Below are 23,407 nucleotides of genomic sequence, written 5' to 3'. Positions count from 1 at the left end.
AAACTGGGAGAAAAATGTGTGTCTTAAATTTGAAGAAATGCTTTACTTTGTTCCTAGGGGCTACTCATGAAGAATTATAAATCAGAAGACAAGAATCAGAATCTACTTTGAACATGAAATGGATTATGACCTTAAGCCAGTCATTTTACAAAGCAAATAATTTGCAAAAGATCCTTTCCCTCCTAACACAATGTGATTAGTGAATAAATGACTGACTGAACACCTACCTACACATTATAATCTGCTATGATAACCTACCACCATAAGGTAATTACCCTGAATTGAGACCCCAGTTCAGGTTTTATTTCATAATAATAATGACATTTATTGGGCACTCACTCTGTGCCAGGAACTAGACACATAAATACTAGGGTAGATTGTATTTTCCAAAGGTAGCTGCACCATTACACATCCCATTACACATGTTCTTTTTACATTGTGACAGTGACACTCTACTGAGAGGCGGGTGTCCATATTCCCTCCTCTTGAACCCAGAAAGATCTAGGACCAATAGAATGTGGTGGGAGTAACACTTGTGTGCTCTGAGGCTAGGTTTAAAAGGACAGCATGGTTTTCTCCTGACTCTTTCAGGAAATGTGTACTTTGGGAGCTATGAAACTATACATAAAAAATCCACTTCCTTGAAACTGCCAGGCTAGAGAGATCACATGGGGAGACAGGGGGAGAGGGTGTGAGAGAGAAATACCCAAGAAGGCACAACTGTTTTAATCCCCAACTGGAGTCCAAGACAGGGAGGAGCAGAGCAAGCAGTCCCTGCTACATCCTGTTCAAATTCCGCTCCTGTTCAAAATCCTGTTCATATCCTATGGTTGTTTATGCCACTAAATTTTGGGGTGATTTGTAGTAACTGCAATATGCATGCTACATGATTTCATTATTTAACCCTCTCAGTGACTATTTCAGCTAGATAATAATATTATTCATTCTGCATGTGAGGAAAGTAAAACTGAGAGATTCGAATAACCTGCACAAGATCACATTATTAGGATATAATAAAGCCAGGATTAAAATTGATGTAGTCTGTTTCCCAAAATCTACATTCTTGTATCCTGTGCTAAAAATAAATTTTATGGAATTATTAGCCCACAAATTTGATCTTATTCAGTACTCAAAGGTTACATAACCCAAATCAGCCTTTAATAATTTATGATATTAAAAATGATTCTTAATAATTACTATCGATGGATTTTAAACAAGTGTAAGGGGCCACTAAAAATGGCTAAAAATAAAATTAATCTAATGCTAGGAAGCAGGTAAAAATTATTAGCAAATCCATTTTTTGAGTTTTAGTGAATATTCCTCTTAAGTGGAATATATTAATTTAATCTGAATTGAAGTAACCTCAATCTCTTACAAGCAGGAAAGTAGGTCTGTGAGAATGTGTTTTCCCAAGTATATGTGAAGTCTACATATTTACTGTTTGCAAGTTGTTTTTATAAATAGTTCAAATTTTGTTTTTACTTAATAGCTCTTTCATTTGTTTTACTGAGTATTATTTAGTGTACTCTGAGCTTTATAAACAGAGCAAAAGAATTTTCTTAAGCTAAGGTATAACTGACATAAATCACACAATTTTAGAGCAAAAAGAGATCTTAAAAATATTGTGTCATTCACTCACTAATATATTGCTCCATACATTCACCAATTTATTCAAAAAATATTTGTTGAGAGCCTACCATGTGCCAGGTATCAGGCTAACTTCTGGGATACAATAGTAAAGGACATAGGTAAGATTTCTGCCTTCAAGGAGGTCGCAGTCTAACAGTAATGAAAGATAATTAAGTTCATTCACTGTAGAATCCTAATTTAAATAAGCTAACACACTGAGACCTATAACCTGTAGATTCCTCCATCTTTTTTTTTTTTCTGGTTTTCTTCACTTCTCCCCACACACAGTTTAAATCCATGGTCCATTATGAAAATCACACACTTGCAAATACTTTCAATTCCTCTGCCCACTCTCCTTTTTTGGTACTCACTTGGCAACACCAAAGCACTAGTAAAATTCAGTTTGCCATTTACTCCATGCTATAGTCTGCATGTTTGTGCCCCCCCCCCCACAAAGCCCCAGATTAATATGTTGAAATCCTAATTCCCAAGATAATGCTAATATTATGTGGTGGGGCCTCTGGGACATGACTGGGTCATGAGGGTGGAGCCATCATCACTGGGATTAATGCCCTTATAAAAGAAACCCGAGAGAAGTAGCTTGCCTCCTTCTGCCATGTGAGGATACCCTCACCTCATCATGCTGGCACCCTGAGTGCAGACTTCCAGGCTTCAGAGCTGTAAGATGTACATTCTGTTGTCTATAAGCTACTCAAACTGTAGTATTTTGTTAGAGCAACCCAAATGGACTAAAACATCCATGTTTTAACCTACACAGCTGAATACATCTAGAAAAAAACTTAAAAACACACTAATCTCCATTAAAAATTTTAACCACTAATTCTAGGTCAGTTCTTATTACTTCCAGGCAGTTGTACTGAATTTCCTCAGGTCTTATCTTTCATACTCTCCTAGTTAAGAATTTCACATTTTCTCTCTCCATAGAATTTTAACCTCCTCCCCAAATCCTGATTCTCAGATAATAGCACTGCTAATTTTCCCACTTCTAAAAAAGAGGAATAATCAGGTAAGATATTTCCAAACTTTTAGAACCAACCATATTTATCAACCTACATGTATCTGTTTTCATATATTCTGCCTTCCTTCCTCTTATTATGAACAATTGCTCCTGCTCTTTTAGCAAGCCATCTAGTCCACCCACCAGTGCACTAAATCCCATCTTTAATTACTTAGGATAAGGCTCTAACAATGATCCTTTCTCTCTCACACATCATCAGCTTTTCCTCTCTACATGATCATTCCCTTAAGAACACAGATAGGTTGCCTTATCTCCCATCTTCAACAAAACATCCCTCACTCTCCAGTGAGCATTCTTTTTTGTTATTGTTTCTCTACACAGCAAAATTCCCCCCAAAAGAGCTGTCTGAACTATATCCAATTCCTTCCTTTCCATCTTTCTTGAGCCCACATCAGACTTCCAACCCCATCATTCCACTAAAAGTGCTCCCATAGAGGGCACAACACTGGCAAGCAGTTTCTGCCTTGCTAAATCTAGTGGTTAATAATCATTTGACTTCCAAGCAGCAACTGACACTATCAATACTTCTTGGAATGCTTTCTTCAGTTGTTTTCTGGGAGATCACTTTCTTCCTGGTTTTCCTCCCACTTCACTGGTCAGTTATTCTCAATTTCTTTTGCTGGTTTTTCCTCATCCCCTTCTAATTGTGGGAGTATTCCAAGGCTTAATCCCGAGAGCCCCTTTTTCCTAGAAATAAATGCCATCAGCAGTCTTGCAGTTCCACAGCCTTACATGTCATACATATACTGATGACTTGCAAATTCATGCATTCAAACCAAATCATGCCAGTGAGTTCCACATTAGTAATGCAGTAGCTTACTTACCTAGCTTTCCTATCTTTCCTACTGGTAAGCAGGAAATTTCAAACTTCATATGTGCAAACTTGAATCCCTGAAACTCCTTTCCTCCCCCCACCCCCGAAAAAATCTGTCATAGTTTCCTTATGTTATTTAATGGTAACTCCCACCTTCCACTTCCTCAGACAAAAATCTCTGCAGTGATCCTTCACCCACTTCTCTCTTACTTTCACACCATACCTCTAACCTATCAGAAAATTTTGTTGGCTGTATTTTCAAAATAGCCAAAATCTGTCTGCCTCTCTTCACCCCCACTACTACCCACTTGGTACAAGCAAACATCATCTCTCATTAGGCATTGGATTAGCCTCCTAACTCTTCTCCTTGCACCCATCTTTGCTCCTATTAATTCTATTTCCAACATAGCATCAAGAATTACCCTCAAAAGGTAAATTAGATCAAGTGATTTCATTATTCAAAACTTCCCAATGGCTCCTCATCTTACTGGGAGAAAAAGCCTAAATTTGTGCACTGACTTAATAAGCCCTACATGATCTGGCCTTCCACTACCCCTTTGACCTCGAGTAATTTGTCTGGGTTTTTGTTTTATCTTTTTAACTGTTATAGTCTTTGGCACACGGAGCAGTGCCTGTAATTTAAATATTAAGTGAATAAATTAACATACCAAGTCTGGTCATTTCACACTTTTCTATGCTATGGAGCCTCTTTCCTTATGGAATCCCCAAATATAAAACTGGTTAAGAGAAAAGTTTGGTTGAAACAAGTGGAAAACTCAGATGCTCAACCTTATAGATATGCCCTTGTACCCTCTTAAGCTGTTCCCAAAACGTTACCACAGATACCTGGTGTTTCATTGAGCAAAGTTTTTAGAACAACAAATTAGTCTATTTTCCTCATTTCTAAGAGGAAATTGAAGCCCAGAAAATTTACTAACCTTAAGATTACAGTGGGGTCACTAGCAGAGCCAAGAATAGAACCTGATGTGTGTATTTTTCAATCCATCACTTTTTCTATTATACCACACTGCCTTTCTATAAAAAAAGAATAATCAATAAACCTATCCACTCCTCTAACTCCTCAATAGAGTGTTTCTTTTTTTTCTTTCTCTCTTTCTCTCTCTTTTTTTGCATTCCAAATACCATGTATTTAACTTTACCAAACACATCCGAATACATAAAATTGAAATAGTAGTTATCTATTTCTTGGAAAAAGAAAGTATATTCTAAACCTTAAATTTATAGTTGAAATTCAAGTATAGTATTAACCATTAATTAAACATCCTCTGCATATACAGTGTTTCACAAAATCTTTAAATTGCTTGTTGGCTCTAACTATATAAGTAACTATCAGAACTTGAAGTACAGACTATTTAAACTAAGTTAAAATAATCATTTCAGCATTGTTCATAATAGGAATTGTTTGGGACACTTTATGTCAAATACATATTATCAGGAAGTTTTTACAAAACATCTGACAGGTCAAATAAATAAACTATATCACTAAGACTGAAAAACAAATTTTGGAAGAGTATTTTTTGTATGGCATTATTGTTGTTAAAATATATACACTAACCCATTTAATCTTCAAAACAACCATATGTAGATGTTATTATTATAACATATTTAGAAATGTGGTAAATAAGATACAAATAAATTAAAAACAAAACAAAAATGCCTAAGGAACTGAGGTTTTTTAATCCAGAGTACACTCCTAAACCAGCTACTCACTGCTTTAGAAAAGTAATTTCACTGAGTTAATAAAAAAAAGTAAAGGAAAGAAAAGAGAAGACAAGAAAAAATATATATATAACAAATTTGTCAAAATGCAAAATGTTTCAATATTCAACTTAAAAAATTAATTTCAAAAATTTCTCAAATTGATTAATAAATTTATAATTTTATTAAGGAAAGGAATCTTTGAATGTGTTCCCCTCAATGCCAAGCAATACCTGACAAAAAGTACTCCACAGAACTTGTTCCTACTGACACAATGCTTATATTCCACTGTGTAAAATGACCACCTATCCCCATACCATACTTGTCTTGTTCACCTGGGAAATTACATTAGGCCTTCACAACCCAATGCACATAGCAACTTCTCTGTAAAGTTCTCCCTGATGAGTCAAGGTAGACTATCTCTACGTTCTCTGAATTACATCTATGTGTTGTATTTAACTACTTTCACATCTATCATATTGTATTGCTCGTTTGCTTACATGATTATCTCCCAAGGGTCAATGTTATATTCATCTTAACACAAAGCACTTAGCACAGCATCAAGCATACAATAAGCATGCAATATTTTTTTTGCTTTCCTAGATTAAACTGTATTAAACAGAATTTGAAAGTGGGGTTTGAGAGAATGTTGGTATTACAATGTTCTGTTTCGCTAATGGTTAAACAGAATTGATTATCATTCAGCATCATTGTATGTTCTGTCAGTTAAACTAGATTCTTATCATATATGAAACCTAATAGTTATTTATCTTTAATAACTGTTTACATCATTGATTAATTCTAATTTTCCTTTCTCTTCTAATCTTTCCTAGGGATTTACAATTTAAATATTAATCATTTGATTTAGGTCTTCACTCTTACAAATATTTTCAAAATCATATCTATAGAATTTTTAACTATTAGAAACCATTACAGAATAGAATAAAATCTAGTAACCTTATATAAAAAAAATAAAATGTAAGTATAGTTTCCTATATCAATATATTTTTATAATAAGATAATAGTGAATTTTAATGGCTGTAACAGCTATAATTCATAGAACTAAAAAGATGTTATACTTTTTGCAGAACAGATTTAAGTTTTTCAACAGCTAATGCAGTCAAGGCAATTATTAAGAAATAACACGTAAGTTCAAACATACAAGGTGACATATATACTTCAATTATTTACTTAATATAACTAAAATGTCTGATGTGAAATGTAGAAATTCACATCTTAATTTAAAATTTTAATATAATAACACATCTCTTTTCTCCGTAGTTCTCAAGGTAGCCTAACATTAAACAGAAAACACCTACACTAGCCCTTCTAATATTCAAGAATTAGAAGTGATTAGTTAATGCAGCTTGTCTCTCAATAGATGGTTTATACAAAATAGAAGAAAAAAAATTACCCAGCTAAACCCTGCCTGAATTCTACACTCACAAAATCATGAGAAAGGACTTCTGGCTTACTGACATCAAGTGTGAACTAGTTTTCTTCACAAAACCAAGTGCAAGTCTGGATGAAATTGTCAAAAACAATAGTTGAATGACTGTGGAAATCAAACAAAGGCACATAAAATCTGAGAAAAACTGATAGAGGTTCAAATAATAACAACAGAAGTCTGTTGTTACCTTCTTTCCTGCATTGCTCCCATAGGCCCCTTCTGCTACAGTAAATATAAAAGAAGGGATTTACAGAAAGGATCAATAGTTTTCGCAATGTGGGGCTGGCTGGGAAAACCAGCAGCTCTGCTACCAGCACCTTTGCTATATGATTTCAGGAGGGGGTGGTAAAGACCCCTGCCTTTATCAGCTAAAAGTGGCAAACTCAGTAGTAAACAAAAAGAAAAACTTTACTTGTGTATATCCTACTTGGGAATCATTACTAGCCTAAGATTGCAGATAGGGAAAATGGCAGACTAGCCAGAAACTCAATAGGGAAGCCTTAGAAATGACAGCCACAGAAAAAGCTGGATAAACTCTTGACACGTATCTGACTGACTAGGAAACTATGTTCAGGGGAGATCCCAAGAGAGCCTAGTAGAAAGCAAAACCCAAGGGTGACTTGAGAACTGGCTGAACTTTCAGTGTCCTCACACTATACACAAATTGACTGACAGAGAGTAGAAGCCTTGTAAGTTCAAAATACTTGAGCACAACTTCTGCCCATTCTTTGGCCAACATTTAGGCTATGCAGACAGAGGAATGACCCATAGAAAGGTGGAGATATGTATATATGAATAAAAACAAACTGAACTGAGACAACAGTGGACATATACTACAGGGGGGACAGATTCCACACTTTAAGTCCAGGGAAGTTACAGAAAAGAGGGAAGGAAAGAGAAAAGAAAAGAAAGACAAGGCAATCCTCAGGAAAATAAATAAGAAGTGCGATTATAATACATCATCTAAAACCTCCAGTTTTTAACCAAAAATTATAAGACATGCAAGGAAAGAAGAAAATGTGACCAATAACCAGGTAAAGAAGCAGTCAAACAAACTAACTCTGGGTGAACCAAATGGTTGATTTGGCAGTTATTATAAAGATTTTAAAGCAGTTTTGGTAAATATGTTCAAAAATGAAATAACCATGTCAAAGAATTACAGGAAATTATGAGCAATGTCTCAATAAATGAGATTCTCAGTGGAGAAATAAAACTATAAAAGGAAACAAATTAAAATTCTAGGGTTGAAAAATACAATAGCCAAAATAAAATATTCATTACATGAACTCAACAGCAGATTTGAGATGGCAGATGAAACAATCAGCACACCCTACCAGACAGCAACAGAAACTATCCACTCTGATGAACAGAGAGAAAAAATTCTGAAAAAAAAAAAGAAAGAAAGAAAGAAAAAGAAAAGAACCTCAGATACATGTAGGAAAATATCAAGCACATTAAAATACATGTAATGGGACTCCTGGGAGAAAAAGGAGGCAGAAAAAATAATTGAAGAAATATTCCCCAAACTTAAGGAAAAACATTAATCTACAGATCCACAAATCTTAATGATTCCCAAATAGGATATACACAAGAAACCTAAGCCTAGACACTAACAGTCAAACTGCTGAAATCCAAAGACAAAGAGAATATACTGAAAACAGCAAGAGATCAAACTCTTATCTCTAGAAAAACAATGGAATGACATATACCAAGTGCTGAAAGGGGACATGGGGGTGGGGAATCCAACCAAGAATTCTACATCCAAAGAAATTATCCTCCAAATATGAAGATGAAGTTTAAAAATTTCCCAGATTAAAAAAAGAAAACAGGGGCGGAGCCAAGATGGCGGCGTGAGTAGAGCAGTGGAAATCTCCTCCCAAAAACACATAGAGCTATGAAAATATAACAAAGAAAAATCTTCCTAAAATAGAGACCACAGGACACAGGACAACATCCAGACCACATCCACACCTGCAAGAACCCAGCACCTTGTGAAGGGGGTAAGATACAAGCCCCAGCCCGGCGGGACCCGAGCGCCCCTCCCCCCAGCTCCCGGCGGGTGGAGAGAAACCGGAGCGGTTTTTTTTTTTTTTTTTTTTTTTTTTTTTTTGGCGAGCGCTTTTTGGAAGCCTTAGAGGGACGGGCCCCCGTTTCTGGGGAGGCAGGGTGGCGGGACCGGTGAGGAGGTGCCTGGGAACGGCGCCGGAGGACAAAGAATATCCCGCGTTTCTCCCTGCGAGACCTGGGGGCGGGTGCCTGAGACCAGTGCCTGAGGACGGAGGAGGTTGCGCGTTTTTCCCCTTTTTTTTTTTTTTCTCTTTTTGGCGAGTGCTTTTTGGAAGCCTTGAAGGGACGGGGACCCCAGTGCTAGGGAGGCACGGTGGCGGGACTGGTGAGCGGGTGGCTGGGACCGGCGCCTGAGGACAAAGAATATCCCCCGTTTTTCCCTGCGGGACCGGTGGGCGGGTGCCTGAGACCGGCACTTGAGGACAGAGGAAATCGCGCGTTTTTCCCCTTTTTTTTTTCTCTTTTCTGCGAGTGCTTTTTGGAAGCCTAAAAGGGACAGGGACCCGGTGCGAGGGAGGCAGGGCGGCGGGACTGGTGAGCGGGTGCCTGGGACCGGCACCTGAGGACAAAGAATATCCCGCATTTTTCCCTGTGGGACCGGTGGGTGGGTGCCTGAGACCAGCACCTGAGGACGGAAGAAATCGCGCGTTTTTCCCCTTTTTTTTCTCTCTTTTTGCCGAGTGCTTTTTGGAAGCCTTGAAGGGACAGGGACCCCGGTGCTAGGGAGGCAGGGCGGCGGGACTGGTGAGCGGGTGCGTGGGACCAGTGCCTGAGGACAAAGAATATTGAGCGTTCCTTCCCTGCGGGACCGGTGGGTGGGTGCTTTTTGGAAGCCTTGAAAGGACAGGGACCCTGGTGCTAGGGAGACAGGGCAGCAGGACCAGTGAGCGGGTGCCTGGGACCGGCACCTGAGGACAAAAAAAAAAAAAAAAAAAATCGCTTGTTTTTTCCTTTTTTTTCCTTTTTTTTTTCTCTTTCTTTCTGTTCCCTCTCTCATTGTTGCTGCTGTTGTTTTGGTTTGGAGAGTGCTTTTTGGAAATCTTAAAGGGGCAGGACAGGTCACTTAGACCAGAAGCAGGGAATCTGGGGATCTCTGGGCACTCTAACCCCCTGGGCAGCAGGGAGCACAGAGGCCCCTTACGGAGATAAATAGTCTCCTGGCTGCTCCCCCTCCAACGGGGCTCCACCATTTTGGAGGAACAGCCCCAGCCAGGCCAAGCCCACAGCAACAGCGGAGATAAACCCCAAAGCAACTGGGCAGGAAGCAGAAGCCCTGTCTGCGCACAGCTGCCCAGCACAAGCCACTAGAGGTCGCTGTTCTCCCAGGAAAAGGCTACAAACCAACAAGAAGGGAAGCTCTTCCAGCGGTCACTTGTACCAGCTCTGCAAACTATCTCTATCACCATGAAAAGGCAAAACTACAGGCAGACAAAGATCACAGAAACAACACCTGAGAAGGAGACAGACCTAACTAGTCTTCCTGAAAAAGAATTCAAAATAAAAATCATGAACATGCTGACAGAGATGCAGAAAAAAATGCAAGAGCAATGGGATGAGATGCAGAGAAAAATGCAAGAGCAGTGGGATGAAGTCCGGAAGGAGATCACAGATGTCAGGAAAGAGATCACAGAAGTGAAACAATCCCTGGAAGGATTTATAAGCAGAATGGATAAGATGCAAGAGGCCATGGAAGGAATAGAAGCCAGAGAACAGGAACGTATAGAAGCTGACATAGAGAGAGATAAAAGGATCTCCAGGAATGAAACAACACTAAGAGAAATATGTGACCAATACAAAAGGAAAAACATTCGTATTATAGGGATACCAGAAGAGGAAGAAAGACGAAAAGGGATAGAAAGTGTCTTTGAAGAAATAATTGCTGAAAACTTCCCCAAACTGGGGGAGGAAATAATCGAACAGACCATGGAATTACACAGAACCCCCAACAGAAAGGATCCAAGGAGGACAACACCAAGACACATAATAATTAAAATGGCAAGGATCAAGGACAAGGAAAGAGTTTTAAAGGCAGCTAGAGAGAAAAAGGTCACCTATAAAGGAAAACCAATCAGGCTAACATCAGACTTCTCAACAGAAACCCTACAGGCCAGAAGAGAATGGCATGATATACTTAATGCAATGAAACAGAAGGGCCTTGAACCAAGGATACTGTATCCAGCACGACTATCATTTAAATATGATGGTGGGATCAAACAATTCCCAGACAAGCAAAAGCTGAGGGAATTTGCTTCCCACAAACCACCTCTACAGGGCATCCTACAGGGACTGCTCTAGATGGGAGCACCCCTAAAAAGAGCACAGAACAAAACACACAACATATGAAGAATGGAGGAGGAGGAATAAGAAGGGAGAGAAGAAAAGACTCTCCAGACAGTGTATATAACAGCTCAATAAGCGAGCTAAGTTAGGCAGTAAGATACTAAAGAAGCTAACCTTGAACCTTTGGTAACCACGAATCTAAAGCCTGCAATGGCAATAAGTACATATCTTTCAATAGTCACCCTAAATGTAAATGGACTTAATGCACCAATCAAAAGACATAGAGTAATAGAATGGATAAAAAAGCAAGACCCATCTATATGCTGCTTACAAGAAACTCACCTTAAACCCAAAGATAAGCATAGACTAAAAGTCAAGGGATGGAAAAACATATTTCAGGCAAACAACAGTGAGAAGAAAGCAGGGGTTGCAGTACTAATATCAGACAAAATAGACTTCAAAACAAAGAAAGTAACAAGAGATAAAGAAGGCCACTACATAATGATAAAGGGCTTAGTCCAACAAGAGGATATAACCATTCTAAATATATATGCACCCAATACAGGAGCACCAGCATATGTGAAGCAAATACTAACAGAACTAAGGAGGGAAATAGACTGCAATGCATTCATTGTAGGAGACTTCAACACACCACTCACCCCAAAGGATAGATCCACCGGGCAGAAAATAAGTAAAGACACACAGGCACTGAACAACACACTAGAACAGATGGACCTAATAGACATCTATAGAACTTTACATCCAAAAACAACAGGATATACATTCTTCTCAAGTGCACATGGAACATTCTCCAGAATAGACCACATACTAGCTCACAAAAAGAGCCTCAGTAAATTCCACAATATTGAAATTCTACCAACCAATTTTTCAGACCACAAAGGTATGAAAGTAGAAATAAATTCTACAAAGAAAACAAAAAGGCTCACAAACACATGGAGGCTTAACAACATGCTACTAAATAATCAATGGATCAATGAACAAATCAAAATAGAGATCAAGGAATATATAGAAACAAATGACAACAACAACACTAAGCCCCAACTTCTGCGGGATGCAGCGAAAGCAGTCTTAAGAGGAAAGTATATAGCAATCCAGGCACACTTGAAGAAGGAAGAACAATCCCAAATGAATAGTCTAACATCACAACTATTAAAACTGGAAAAAGAAGAACAAATGAGGCCTAAAGTCAGCAGAAGGAGGGACATAATAAAGATCAGAGAAGAAATAAACAAAATTGAGAAGAATAAAACAATAGCAAAAATCAACGAAACCAAGAGCTGGTTCTTTGAGAAAATAAACAAAATAGATAAGCCTCTAGCCCAACTTATTAAGAGAAAAAGAGAGTCAACACAAATCAACATAATCAGAAATGAGAATGGAAAAATCACGACAGACTCCACAGAAATACAAAGAATTATTAAAGACTACTATGAAAACCTATATGCCAACAAGCTGGAAAACCTAGAAGAAATGGACAACTTCCTAGAAAAATACAACCTCCCAAGACTGACCAAGGAAGAAACACAAAAGTTAAACAAACCAATTACAAGCAAAGAAATTGAAACAGTAATCAAAAAACTACCCAAGAACAAAACCCCGGGGCCGGACGGATTTACCTCGGAATTTTATCAGACACACAGAGAAGACATAATACCCATTCTCCTTAAAGTGTTCCAAAAATAGAAGAAGAGGGAATACTCCCAAACTCATTCTATGAAGCCAACATCACCCTAATACCAAAACCAGGCAAAGACCCCACCAAAAAAGAAAATTACAGACCAATATCCCTGATGAATGTAGATGCAAAAATACTCAATAAAATATTAGCAAACAGAATTCAACAGTATATCAAAAGGATCATACACCATGACCAAGTGGGGTTCATCCCAGGGATGCAAGGATGGTACAACATTCGAAAATCCATCAACATCATCCACCACATCAACAAAAAGAAAGACAAAAACCACATGATCATCTCCATAGATGCTGAAAAAGCATTTGACAAAATTCAACATCCATTCATGATAAAAACTCTCAGCAAAATGGGAATAGAGGGCAAGTACCTCAACATAATAAAGGCCATATATGATAAACCCACAGCCAGCATTATACTGAACAGCGAGAAGCTGAAAGCATTTCCACTGAGATCGGGAACCAGACAGTGATGCCCACTCTCCCCACTGTTATTTAACATAGTACTGGAGGTCCTAGCCACGGCAATCAGACAAAACAAAGAAATACAAGGAATCCAGATTGGTAAAGAAGAAGTTAAACTGTCACTATTTGCAGATGATATGATACTGTACATAAAAAACCCTAAAGACTCCACTCCAAAACTACTAGAACTGATATCGGAATACAGCAAAGTTGCAGGATACAAAATCAACACACAGAAATCTGTAGCTTTCCTATACACTAACAACGAATCAATAGAAAGAGAAATCAGGAAAACAATTCCATTCACCATTGCATCAAAAAGAATAAAATACCTAGGAATAAACCTAACCAAGGAAGTGAAAGACTTATACTCTGAAAACTACAAGTCACTCTTAAGAGAAATTAAAGGGGACACTAATAAATGGAAACTCATCCCATGCTCATGGCTAGGAAGAATTAATATCATCAAAATGGCCATCCTGCCGAAAGCAATATACAAATTTGATGCAATCCCTCTCAAATTACCAGCAACATTCTTCAATGAATTGGAACAAATAATTCAAAAATTCATATGGAAACACCAAAGACCCCGAATAGCCAAAGCAATCCTAAAAAAGAAGAATAAAGTAGGGGGGATCTCACTCCCCAACTTCAAGCTCTACTACAAAGCCATAGTAATCAAGACAATTTGGTACTGGCACAAGAACAGAGCCACAGACCAGTGGAACAGATTAGAGACCCCAGAAATTAACCCAAACATATATGGTCAATTAATATTTGATAAAGGAGCCATGGACATACAATGGCAAAATGACAGTCTCTTCAACAGATGGTGCTGGCAAAACTGGACAGCTACATGTAGGAGAATGAAACTGGACCATTGTCTAACCCCATATACAAAGGTAAACTCAAAATGGATCAAAGACCTGAATGTAAGTCACGAAACCATTAAACTCTTGGAAAAAAACATAGGCAAAAACCTCTTAGATATAAACATGAGTGATCTCTTCTTGAACATATCTCCCCGGGCAAGGAAAACAACAGCAAAAATGAGCAAGTGGGACTACATTAAGCTGAAAAGCTTCTGTACAGCGAAAGACACCATCAATAGAACAAAAAGGAACCCTACAGTATGGGAGAATATATTTGAAAATGACAGATCTGATAAAGGCTTGACGTCCAGAATATATAAAGAGCTCACACGCCTCAACAAACAAAAAACAAATAACCCAATTAAAAAATGGGCAGAGGAACTGAACAGACAGTTCTCCAAAAAAGAAATACAGATGGCCAAGAGACACATGAAAAGATGCTCCACATCACTAATTATCAGAGAAATGCAAATTAAAACTACAATGAGGTATCACCTCACACCAGTAAGGATAGCTGCCATCCAAAAGACAAACAACAACAAATGTTGGCGAGGCTGTGGAGAAAGGGGAACCCTCCTACACTGCTGGTGGGAATGTAAATTAGTTCAACCATTGTGGAAAGCAGTATGGAGGTGCATCAAAATGCTCAAAACAGACCTACCATTTGACCCAGGAATTCCACTCCTAGGAATTTACCCTAAGAACGCAGCAATCAAGTTTGAGAAAGACAGATGCACTCCTATGTTTATCGCAGCACTATTTACAATAGCCAAGAATTGGAAGCAACCTAAATGTCCATCTGTAGATGAATGGATAAAGAAGATGTGGTACATATACACAATGGAATACTACTCAGCCATAAGAAGTGGAAAAATCCAACCATTTGCAGCAACATGGATGGAGCTGGAGAGTATTATGCTCAGTGAAATAAGCCAAGCGGAGAAAGAGAAATACCAAATGATTTCACTCATCTGAGGAGTATAGGAACAAAGGAAAAACTGAAGGAACAAAACAGCAGCAGAATTACAGAACCCAAAAATGGACTAACAGGTACCAAAGGGAAAGGAACTGGGGAGGATGGGTGGGCAGGGAGGGATAAGGGGGGGGAAGAAGAAGGGGGGTATTAAGATTAGCATGCATGAGGGGGAGGGAGAAAGGGGAGGGTGGGCTGCACAACACAGAGAGGACAAGTAGTGACTCTACCACATTTTGCTAAGCTGATGGACAGTAACCGTAATGTGGTTGTTAGGGGGGACCTGATATAGGGGAGAGCATAGTAAACATAGTATTCTTCAGGTAAGTGTAGATTAAAAATTTAAAAAAAAAAAAAGAAAGAAAGAAAGAAAAGGGGGATTACTCCTTAACAGGATAAAACTATTGGTAAATCAAAGATCAATGCATGCTTTAAATATCCTTAATGTTGATCACTTAAAGGGTGTCAGATGATCAGCTATGGAGGTACTCTTTTCTGATAATATTCCTTTCTCTTAATTAAAAAAAAAAAAAAAAAGCAGTTACTGTGTGCTGACCTCCAATGAGTTCACAGTGGTATAGAGGGCATGTCAAAGTGTGGGCAAAGGGTCTGTTTGTTTCTACGCAGAAGATCAAGGCCTAGCTTGGATACCCAGAAAATGAACTAAGATACGATATGAGGAGGAGCTTCCGGCATCAGCACTCTCTGGAGGACTCGTGCCGGGGGATGATCATCAAAAAGCCTCCACAGGGATCCGGACGATGCTGCGGTTGTGGCTGCATCCAGCCCACCGTCTCCTGGACTTGCCATAAGAAGGAGGAGGGAGATGTCTAGGCTGGCATGTGCATACAGTGAGACAACGAATTTGACTGGATCTGTACTGTTGGAACTCAACCAGGAGTTGGGAGGGGTGCAAGTTGTAGCACCCCAAAATCTCATGACTATAGACTATCTATGGTTAAAAGAACATATGGGATGTGAACAGATCCCAGAAATGGGCTGCTTTAATTTGTCTGATGGTTCAAGTACAGTTGGACAATATCCATCATATCATAGATAAATTTTCACAAATGCCTAGGGTGCCTAAATGGTTTTCTTGGCTTCACTGGAGATGGCTGGCAATTATAGATTTGCTTTGTTTATGTCACCGTATTCCTATTATGTTAATATGTGTGTGCAAATTAGTTAGTAGTTTAAAACCTATACATACTTAAGGTACTATACAAGAAGATATGTCAAAGAAATAATCAATCCTCCCAAGTTTCCTTCATATGCTACATCTATAGCTTTTCTTCTTCCTTCCTAATTACAAACCTTAAATAGAATTCGTGCCTCATATAGAATTTACCGAGTATCATAATTCCTCCAGGTGGTAAAGATACCTCGAGACAAGTGCTGGGCATAGAAGCCACAGGGCATAAATCTGCAAAGAAGTAAAAAGCTAACCTTTGCAAACAATATGGCTTCTCTCTCACTTACCAACTTTACATTTCCCTGTATGGCCCCGGAAGATGACTGGTTAGCCAGAGACGGGTAAGATTCCTCAAGGGAGGAACAACCTAAGACAGGCACAGTCGCAGGGGGGCCATCAGGTGAGAATTTGGGGATCAACAGAGGTGAGGCTCAGAACCTCACCCCCCCTGCTTTGAGAGAAATCTTCTGCATCCGTGGATGTCTTGCTGCCCTTGTCTAGCCTGGATTAATACTTAGTCCATAGGCACACACCTGATCATCTGATCATCTATATTTGCCTTCTTACAGCACTAAACTATGTTTTCTACCTTTATCTTGCATCTACCTACCACTTCAGCATTTTATTAAAAATAAAAATAATAATAATAATAGGAGAAATGTGGGATCAACATATAAATCAAGTACAAAAATCAAATGAATATTCATATTTGACCTGATGGTTTATAGGTCATATTGCATGATCAAAACCGAAAGTTTCTGTGATGACTGCCCTTGTACTGTTCACCATGTAAGAATTTATTCACTCTGTAAGAATTCGTTCACCATGTAAGAACTTGTTCGTTATGCTTCAGAAGATTGGAGACTGACGAGAATTAGGCTTGAGATGGATTAATGATTGTACATTGAGCATTGACCCCCCTATACTGAATTTTATTGTTGTTAACAACCATTTGATCAATAAATGAGAGATGCCCTCTCAAAAAAAAAAAAAAAAAAAAAAAAGAAAACAAAGCAACAAAATGGAGACATTTGGCTTTTACATCCAAGCTTAGTGGCTAGAACAGATTCCTTCAATTTGTAGAATCAAATGAATAAAGAGGTATAATTTATTGTCACTTAATATTTCTTTGGAAAAATGCATTGAAAATTCAAATTAGAAGCACATATTTCCTGTTTCATCATCAAAATTTGGAGTTGTCCCCTTCTATTATCTCAAGAAAAGGATATAAGACACAAATTCTGTTAATCAAACCATGGGTATCCCTAATTACAAAGCAAAGGTCAGTCCCATGGGAAATAAATTTTCCTTTAAGAAATTCCCAAAGTGAACTAAAGTGACCTATACAGTCACCCATAAGAATAAAATTTAAAACTCAATATGCTGACTCTTTCAACATTGCATGTGAATACACACACACTTCCAAATATGTGCACTGTTTGGTAAAATATAATCATACCTAAAATGCATTTGGTTTAAAGAAACTGCAAAGTATTTAATTCATACCCATCTATTCTTAGTCCAGAATTTTAACACCCTTTTACTCTCTTTTGCCTAATCTCTTTTTTTGATGTTCATCTTACACATAGTGTAATGTTATAATCTTAGTCATTCATTAAAGTTCATGGTTTTCATAGATGCTACTATTTTATTCAACAGTTCATTCCACAGATTAATTAACGTGATGATATATTTCAATATTGGAACAAAAGGTATGAGCATTTTAGATCCCTATAAAATTAAATATTTATATTTCATTAGGTCCTTTGTTAAAAGAATTAACATAAGTCTTGTTCTGTAGGAGTCCTTGCTTGAACTTTTAGTATGTCAGGCTCACTTTATTTGCTCCTGAATAAAGAGTTCTTAAGCTAAACCCTACAAAAAAAGGCAGATAAGCAGTTCCTCGGAAAAATGGGGTTATATATGTCAATAACTTGGGCTTCCCTTCTGCTGTGAAACGTACCTCCCCATACTCCAAACGTTTCCTCAAAAAGCCCTTCTCATGAATATATCCTAGAAAGGAAAACAGAGAGCATCCAGAACAAGCTAACAAAAACAAAAGCCCATCCCATGTGCAATTTTCTTGGATGTGTTAACTTGCATAAGTGCAGTCAAATTGATAGCACAAGTTCTTAACTGTGTTCCACAAAGCTGCAATTCTAGTGTGATTCAATATGCTTTCATATATCGCTTCATACTCTGGTACTGTAGATTATGACATTTAATATATTTTAGTTGAATGAATTAAAGAATGAATAAACGAATGAATGAATGAATGAATCTACTATATCTTTCTTGAAATACTGAATTAGTCTTAGACCCAACTTTTTGGTTATTTCAATGCTTTTCTAACTCAAATACAATTGGCTTATACAGAAATTGTAACACCATTAAGGTATTTGCTTTGATATGCCTCTTTATCAAATAATCTTTACAAAACTTTGTATTTGTCTATCTACTAAACAAATTTCATCATTAACATTTTTAACTGTGCTAAATATCAACATCTAGGCATCATCTACTGAATTCTAATTTAACTGAACTTCACTTTAAGTCAAAAGTTTACATTTTCTATATTCCAAACTAACTTCAGTGACTAGTCTACAATTTAATTTTTGCTTTTAATTTTTCATTCAAATAGCTAAGCACCCTCTCAAATACCCCACAAAATTGAAATCTGTAAAATTTTTTTCTTTGATACCTTGGGTACTAAGTTAAAAACAATCCTTTTTCTTTATGCAAATGGTTAACATAGTGTTTCATCCATAAAAATGAAATATTTTGTCAAAGAAAGGAATTCCCACTTTAAACATTTTATATGCTGCAGTTTATCAAGAAACAAAAAATTCTCCTTTATTCCCATTTGTAAACATACCTTCTGGCTACACACTTTACAAATTAACTTTGAGTTAGTTTACCTTCTTAATTTGCTCACATTTATGTTGTATTACTTCAAGACTGAAATCAGCTTATAATGTGTATTTGCAACTTAACTTCTCATCTGATGAAAAGTATTCTGTTTTTGGAAAAGGCAAGATGAGGTAATTTCATAATGTTCCCTAATAAACCAACAGTGTATTAATTTTATCCATGTTAACTTTGATGCGATGAGTTAGTGTTATTCCCTAGTGGGGCTCTAAGATTCATGTTACAATTGGAATATTTATTTAGCAAAATATTATTTTACCATTAGATGGAATGAAAATATAAGAAAGTAATCTTTGACTTTTAAAAAATCTTACTTGTAAAAGTCTTAGTAATAAAATAGCTAACTGAAAATTTCAAAAATATTCCCATCATTACAACTTGGTCTACAAATTTTTCAGTCTTGGTTCAAAATTCCTTACATGTTTAATTGGTCTCAAATACCATAAATTAGTATTTCCTCAAATTTCTAATGTATATTGTCTATGTCAGCCTATTTTCTTTATAAACATAGGCAATAGATTAAATATTTAAACTTTCACGAAACTTGAGATGATGCAAGGGTATAAATTTTACTTTGATACACCAAAACTCAGACATAAATAAAGCTGACTTCTTTAGGGATTATTTTTAATACTTTAAGACCCCTGCTTCTACCTGGAGGCTTGCAGTCTACCTCCCCTTTTTCCTATTACTGGTCAGTTGTCCAAAGTGCCCCACCTTCATTCATACTTCCATTCACTGTATCCCAAAAATTAGCAAAAGAAGGCAGGAAGCTCTGCTACTTTTAAGAGTCTAATAACTCATCAAGCATTTCACAATTTACAGCTTATGAGACTGCCATACACACATATTCTTGCTTTTATTAGCCTAGTCTCTCCAGATTTTACAAACAAAAGACATCTGCAATGACCAACATGACTATGCAATTAGTGAAATAAAATGTTGCATTATAATATTAAGATTAAAATATATCAAATAAAAATTATAGTTTTTTCATGTCTTTTTAATTTGATATATATTAATATAGTATTAACATTCCCAAATAGGAACATAAAATGAATCTCTACTCACATCTTCCTTTATGTTACTCAGTAAATTTGGTAGCTTTCTTCATATAGGCCCCCCTCATTTCTTATTAGTTATTTTTAAATCTCACTTTATGTTTTTGATTCAGAATAGGAAATGTCTTTCATTTAAACTTTCTGATTATTTTTAGTACAGTATAAAGTGATTCTATATTAATTCCATATCTAGGAGCCTTCTTGATTCCTTTATTGATTCCTGTCGATTCTTCAAACTGTAATTTGATAATTCATAATTCACTCCTGATAATTCATCAAATGGTGACAGAAAATTGTGTGGGGCAAGGGCTAGTCCAAGGGATTCATATTAAATACTCACCTATCTGGTGTTTTGGCATACACCAAAATAAATTACAGAAAGATTAAGTTAAAATTAAAGGTTAAAGTTAAAAGTAAAAAGTTAAAGGTTAAAAATAATGTTAGAATAAAAACATAAGAAAATATACAGTTGAATATTTAACTGATTTGGGAATCAGTAAAGAGCTTCTAAGGATAAAAGGAAATAGAAAAAAATCAAGAAAAATGCAAAGACTTTGCTATATTAAATTCAGTATTTCCAAATGACCAAAGAAAATTAGTAGATAAACACCAAAATGGGAAATACAGTTGGAATGGGTGACAGTTAAGTGGGTAAAATCCTAACCATATAAAAAGTTCTCCCAAATCAATAAAAGAAAAACTAATTAATACCCAATATTATGGGTAGTAATGCACAGAAGAAATAAAAAGAATAAACAGTTGATTCACAGAAGATATCAAACACCAACATACAAAACACTCAGCTTCATGGTCAAATTCAAGTTAAGAAGACAAGAGACAGCATTTTTTTGTGGTGCATTCAATGCAAAGACCTAGCTCATGGAGACTGAAAGCTGGAGCACATCTCACAGGAGGACAAGAGCATTATAAACCTTCTGGAAAGCAGGTTGGTAATCTGAATTAAAAGCTTTAAAGAATCAAAGCACAAATATGTATTTGTGGAATACTCAATAAATATAAGCAAAAAAATCATATATAAAGATAAACATTATAATATTATTTATATTGGCAACTGGAAGCAACTACAATGTCCCTGAAGAAAGGAACTTCAGTTTATGGTACATCCTTCTGATAGAATGTAAGTGCAGCCCCTTAAAACATATTTCTGAAGAATGGCTAAGGGCTTGGGAAAAAGCTCATGATATGATGTCAATTGAAAAAAATTAGAATACAAGATTATACATAGTATGATACTAATTGTATAAACATATAAAATATACGTGCATAGGAAAAAGGTAAGAAAATACAACAAAATGTTACTAATGGTTATATATGGGGATATTTGAGGGAAAGGATTATGAATAGTTTGTATTTCATTCTTTACACTTTGAGGAACTTTTCAGATGTTTGTTAGTAAACATATTATTACTTTTAAAAGGAAACACAAAAAATAGATATTATTTTTACATCTATACCTAATAGATATTCTTTAAATATGCCATCAAGTGATGCAAGAAGATTTTCAGAAACAAAGCAAAAACAATTTTAGATAAATAGACTTTTCTTCTACATGAACAACAGAATATATTGACTTTTTAAAACTTGAAATTTTCTTCATTTAATCAGTACCACTAAAAAAAAAACTTTAAAAATAAATCTAACTATTAAATGTTTACTCGGAAGTACAACCTAAAAAGAAAATCCTTATCTAATCAACTACAGGGAAAAGTGTAATTAGAATATAGTGCTTACCTTTTTCACTTACACTCTCACTTTCAATCTCAACATCATCACAACTTGTATATTCAGGTGTGGAAGCTAATTCCTCCTCTGAACTGCTCAATGAAACCTGGCGCATTTTACCTCCTTTCTTTGATTTATGAGGCTTTGGTGGTGGAGGTCTCACTGACTCTGACTGGTCAGAACTGAGAGAATCATTCCTTAACATTGTCTCCATTTTTTCCCTTTTTGTTTTCCTTACAGCTGAGCTAGGATCTAAGTGGTGTTGTTTCCTTAGTGAGTCAGTTCGCCTCATGTCTGGTCTATCAATGGGTATTGGACTCCTCCGCGGGGTAGGAGGACTATGGTTTGTGGTCCTTTGTGGATAAGAACTTGGTCCCTGAGCCTCTCGAGTTCTTTCCATTGAATAAGATCTCTGATTTTCCATGGCAGCTCTACGTTCAGATATAGATCTCTGCCTTGATGGTCGTTCCATCCTTAGCGTAGAATTCCTGGAATCTTCCATTTCAGCATTTGCCAAAGAAACATCACTATGCCTTCTCTCATGCCTTGCTCGGGACACTTCAGCATGAATCCGCATTTGTTCTTCATAGGGCTGTGGCTTTACTGGATAGCGGGCCAAATTTGGATCACTCCGGTAGCGTGCCTGGTATTCCTCCTCTCTCCTTTGTCTTTCATATTCATCTCTGCTATCCACATCCTCATCATCTACAATATATTCTTTGGAATGCCTATGACTTCTCCTGTTGGAGTCCCTATAATTCATATGGTCAGACTCTTCATAAAACTGAGGCTCATGTTGAGACCTCCTATCAGCATAATCTGATGGAGATCTAGGCATTGTACTATCTGAAGCAGCATACTGTGAATATTCCTCTCTTTCTTCCCTTTGGTCGTATCTTCTATTCTGATCTCTGGACACTGATGGACTTCTTTTCCTACATAATCAAAAACAAAAACAAAAAAAGAATGATGAGAACAACAACATTTAAACAATTTTACATTTTATTGATTCACTAGCAGGTTGACAGGTAAATTTAAATAGTTGTGCTACTTTTTTAAAATGTAATTTTTAAGTTGTGCCGTAACAAAAGTTTTACTAATACATTTTATTCCATTCAAATAGGAAATTTAAAAGGTATTTTGATATGGTTATTAAATGCCTGACATACTACATATAAAATATAGTTATGCCCTGAAATTAGATTATGGACATCAAATTCTGCTGCTGCAAAAATAGATTTTATTCTAATTTCCTTGCTTGGCTCAATACATGTCAGTTTTTACCAACTATTATAGAGAAGCTTAGAAAAATTCCACCTTCTGTACTCTTTATTCCTAACTTGTTGATGTGAAAATTACTACAAAACATAATGAAGCCAAACCAACTTGCTCAAGAGTTGAGTACTTTCTAATACTACGTGTTGGTTCTCAAAAATCACTTTTCATTCATCGGCTATCGAGA

At 36.7% G+C, this 23,407-nt stretch overlaps 2 protein-coding genes across 38 annotated transcripts in view; one reads left to right on the top strand and one right to left on the bottom strand.

Annotated features, from left to right (window-relative positions):
• Positions 1-8,936, top strand: part of DPYS (dihydropyrimidinase) — a 461,295-nt gene extending 452,359 nt beyond the window's left edge. Inside the window, exon 9 of the mRNA XM_073229952.1 lies at positions 8,481-8,936. Coding sequence (XP_073086053.1) covers positions 8,481-8,549 — 69 coding nt within the window. The 3' untranslated portion in view covers positions 8,550-8,936. The remainder of the gene's footprint in view (positions 1-8,480) is intronic.
• Positions 1-23,407, bottom strand: part of RIMS2 (regulating synaptic membrane exocytosis 2) — a 570,663-nt gene that overhangs the window by 276,567 nt on the left and 270,689 nt on the right. For all 37 annotated transcript variants that reach the window (XM_073229921.1, XM_073229922.1, XM_073229923.1 and 34 more), the window contains one exon: positions 21,955-22,880. In XM_073229921.1, the coding sequence (XP_073086022.1) occupies positions 21,955-22,880 (926 nt within the window). The remainder of the gene's footprint in view (positions 1-21,954; positions 22,881-23,407) is intronic.

The sequence above is a fragment of the Manis javanica genome, chromosome 2 (assembly GCF_040802235.1).
Source record: "Manis javanica isolate MJ-LG chromosome 2, MJ_LKY, whole genome shotgun sequence".
Taxonomy (NCBI): Eukaryota; Metazoa; Chordata; class Mammalia; order Pholidota; family Manidae; genus Manis; species Manis javanica.
This window is presented reverse-complemented; position numbering and strand designations above follow the sequence as displayed.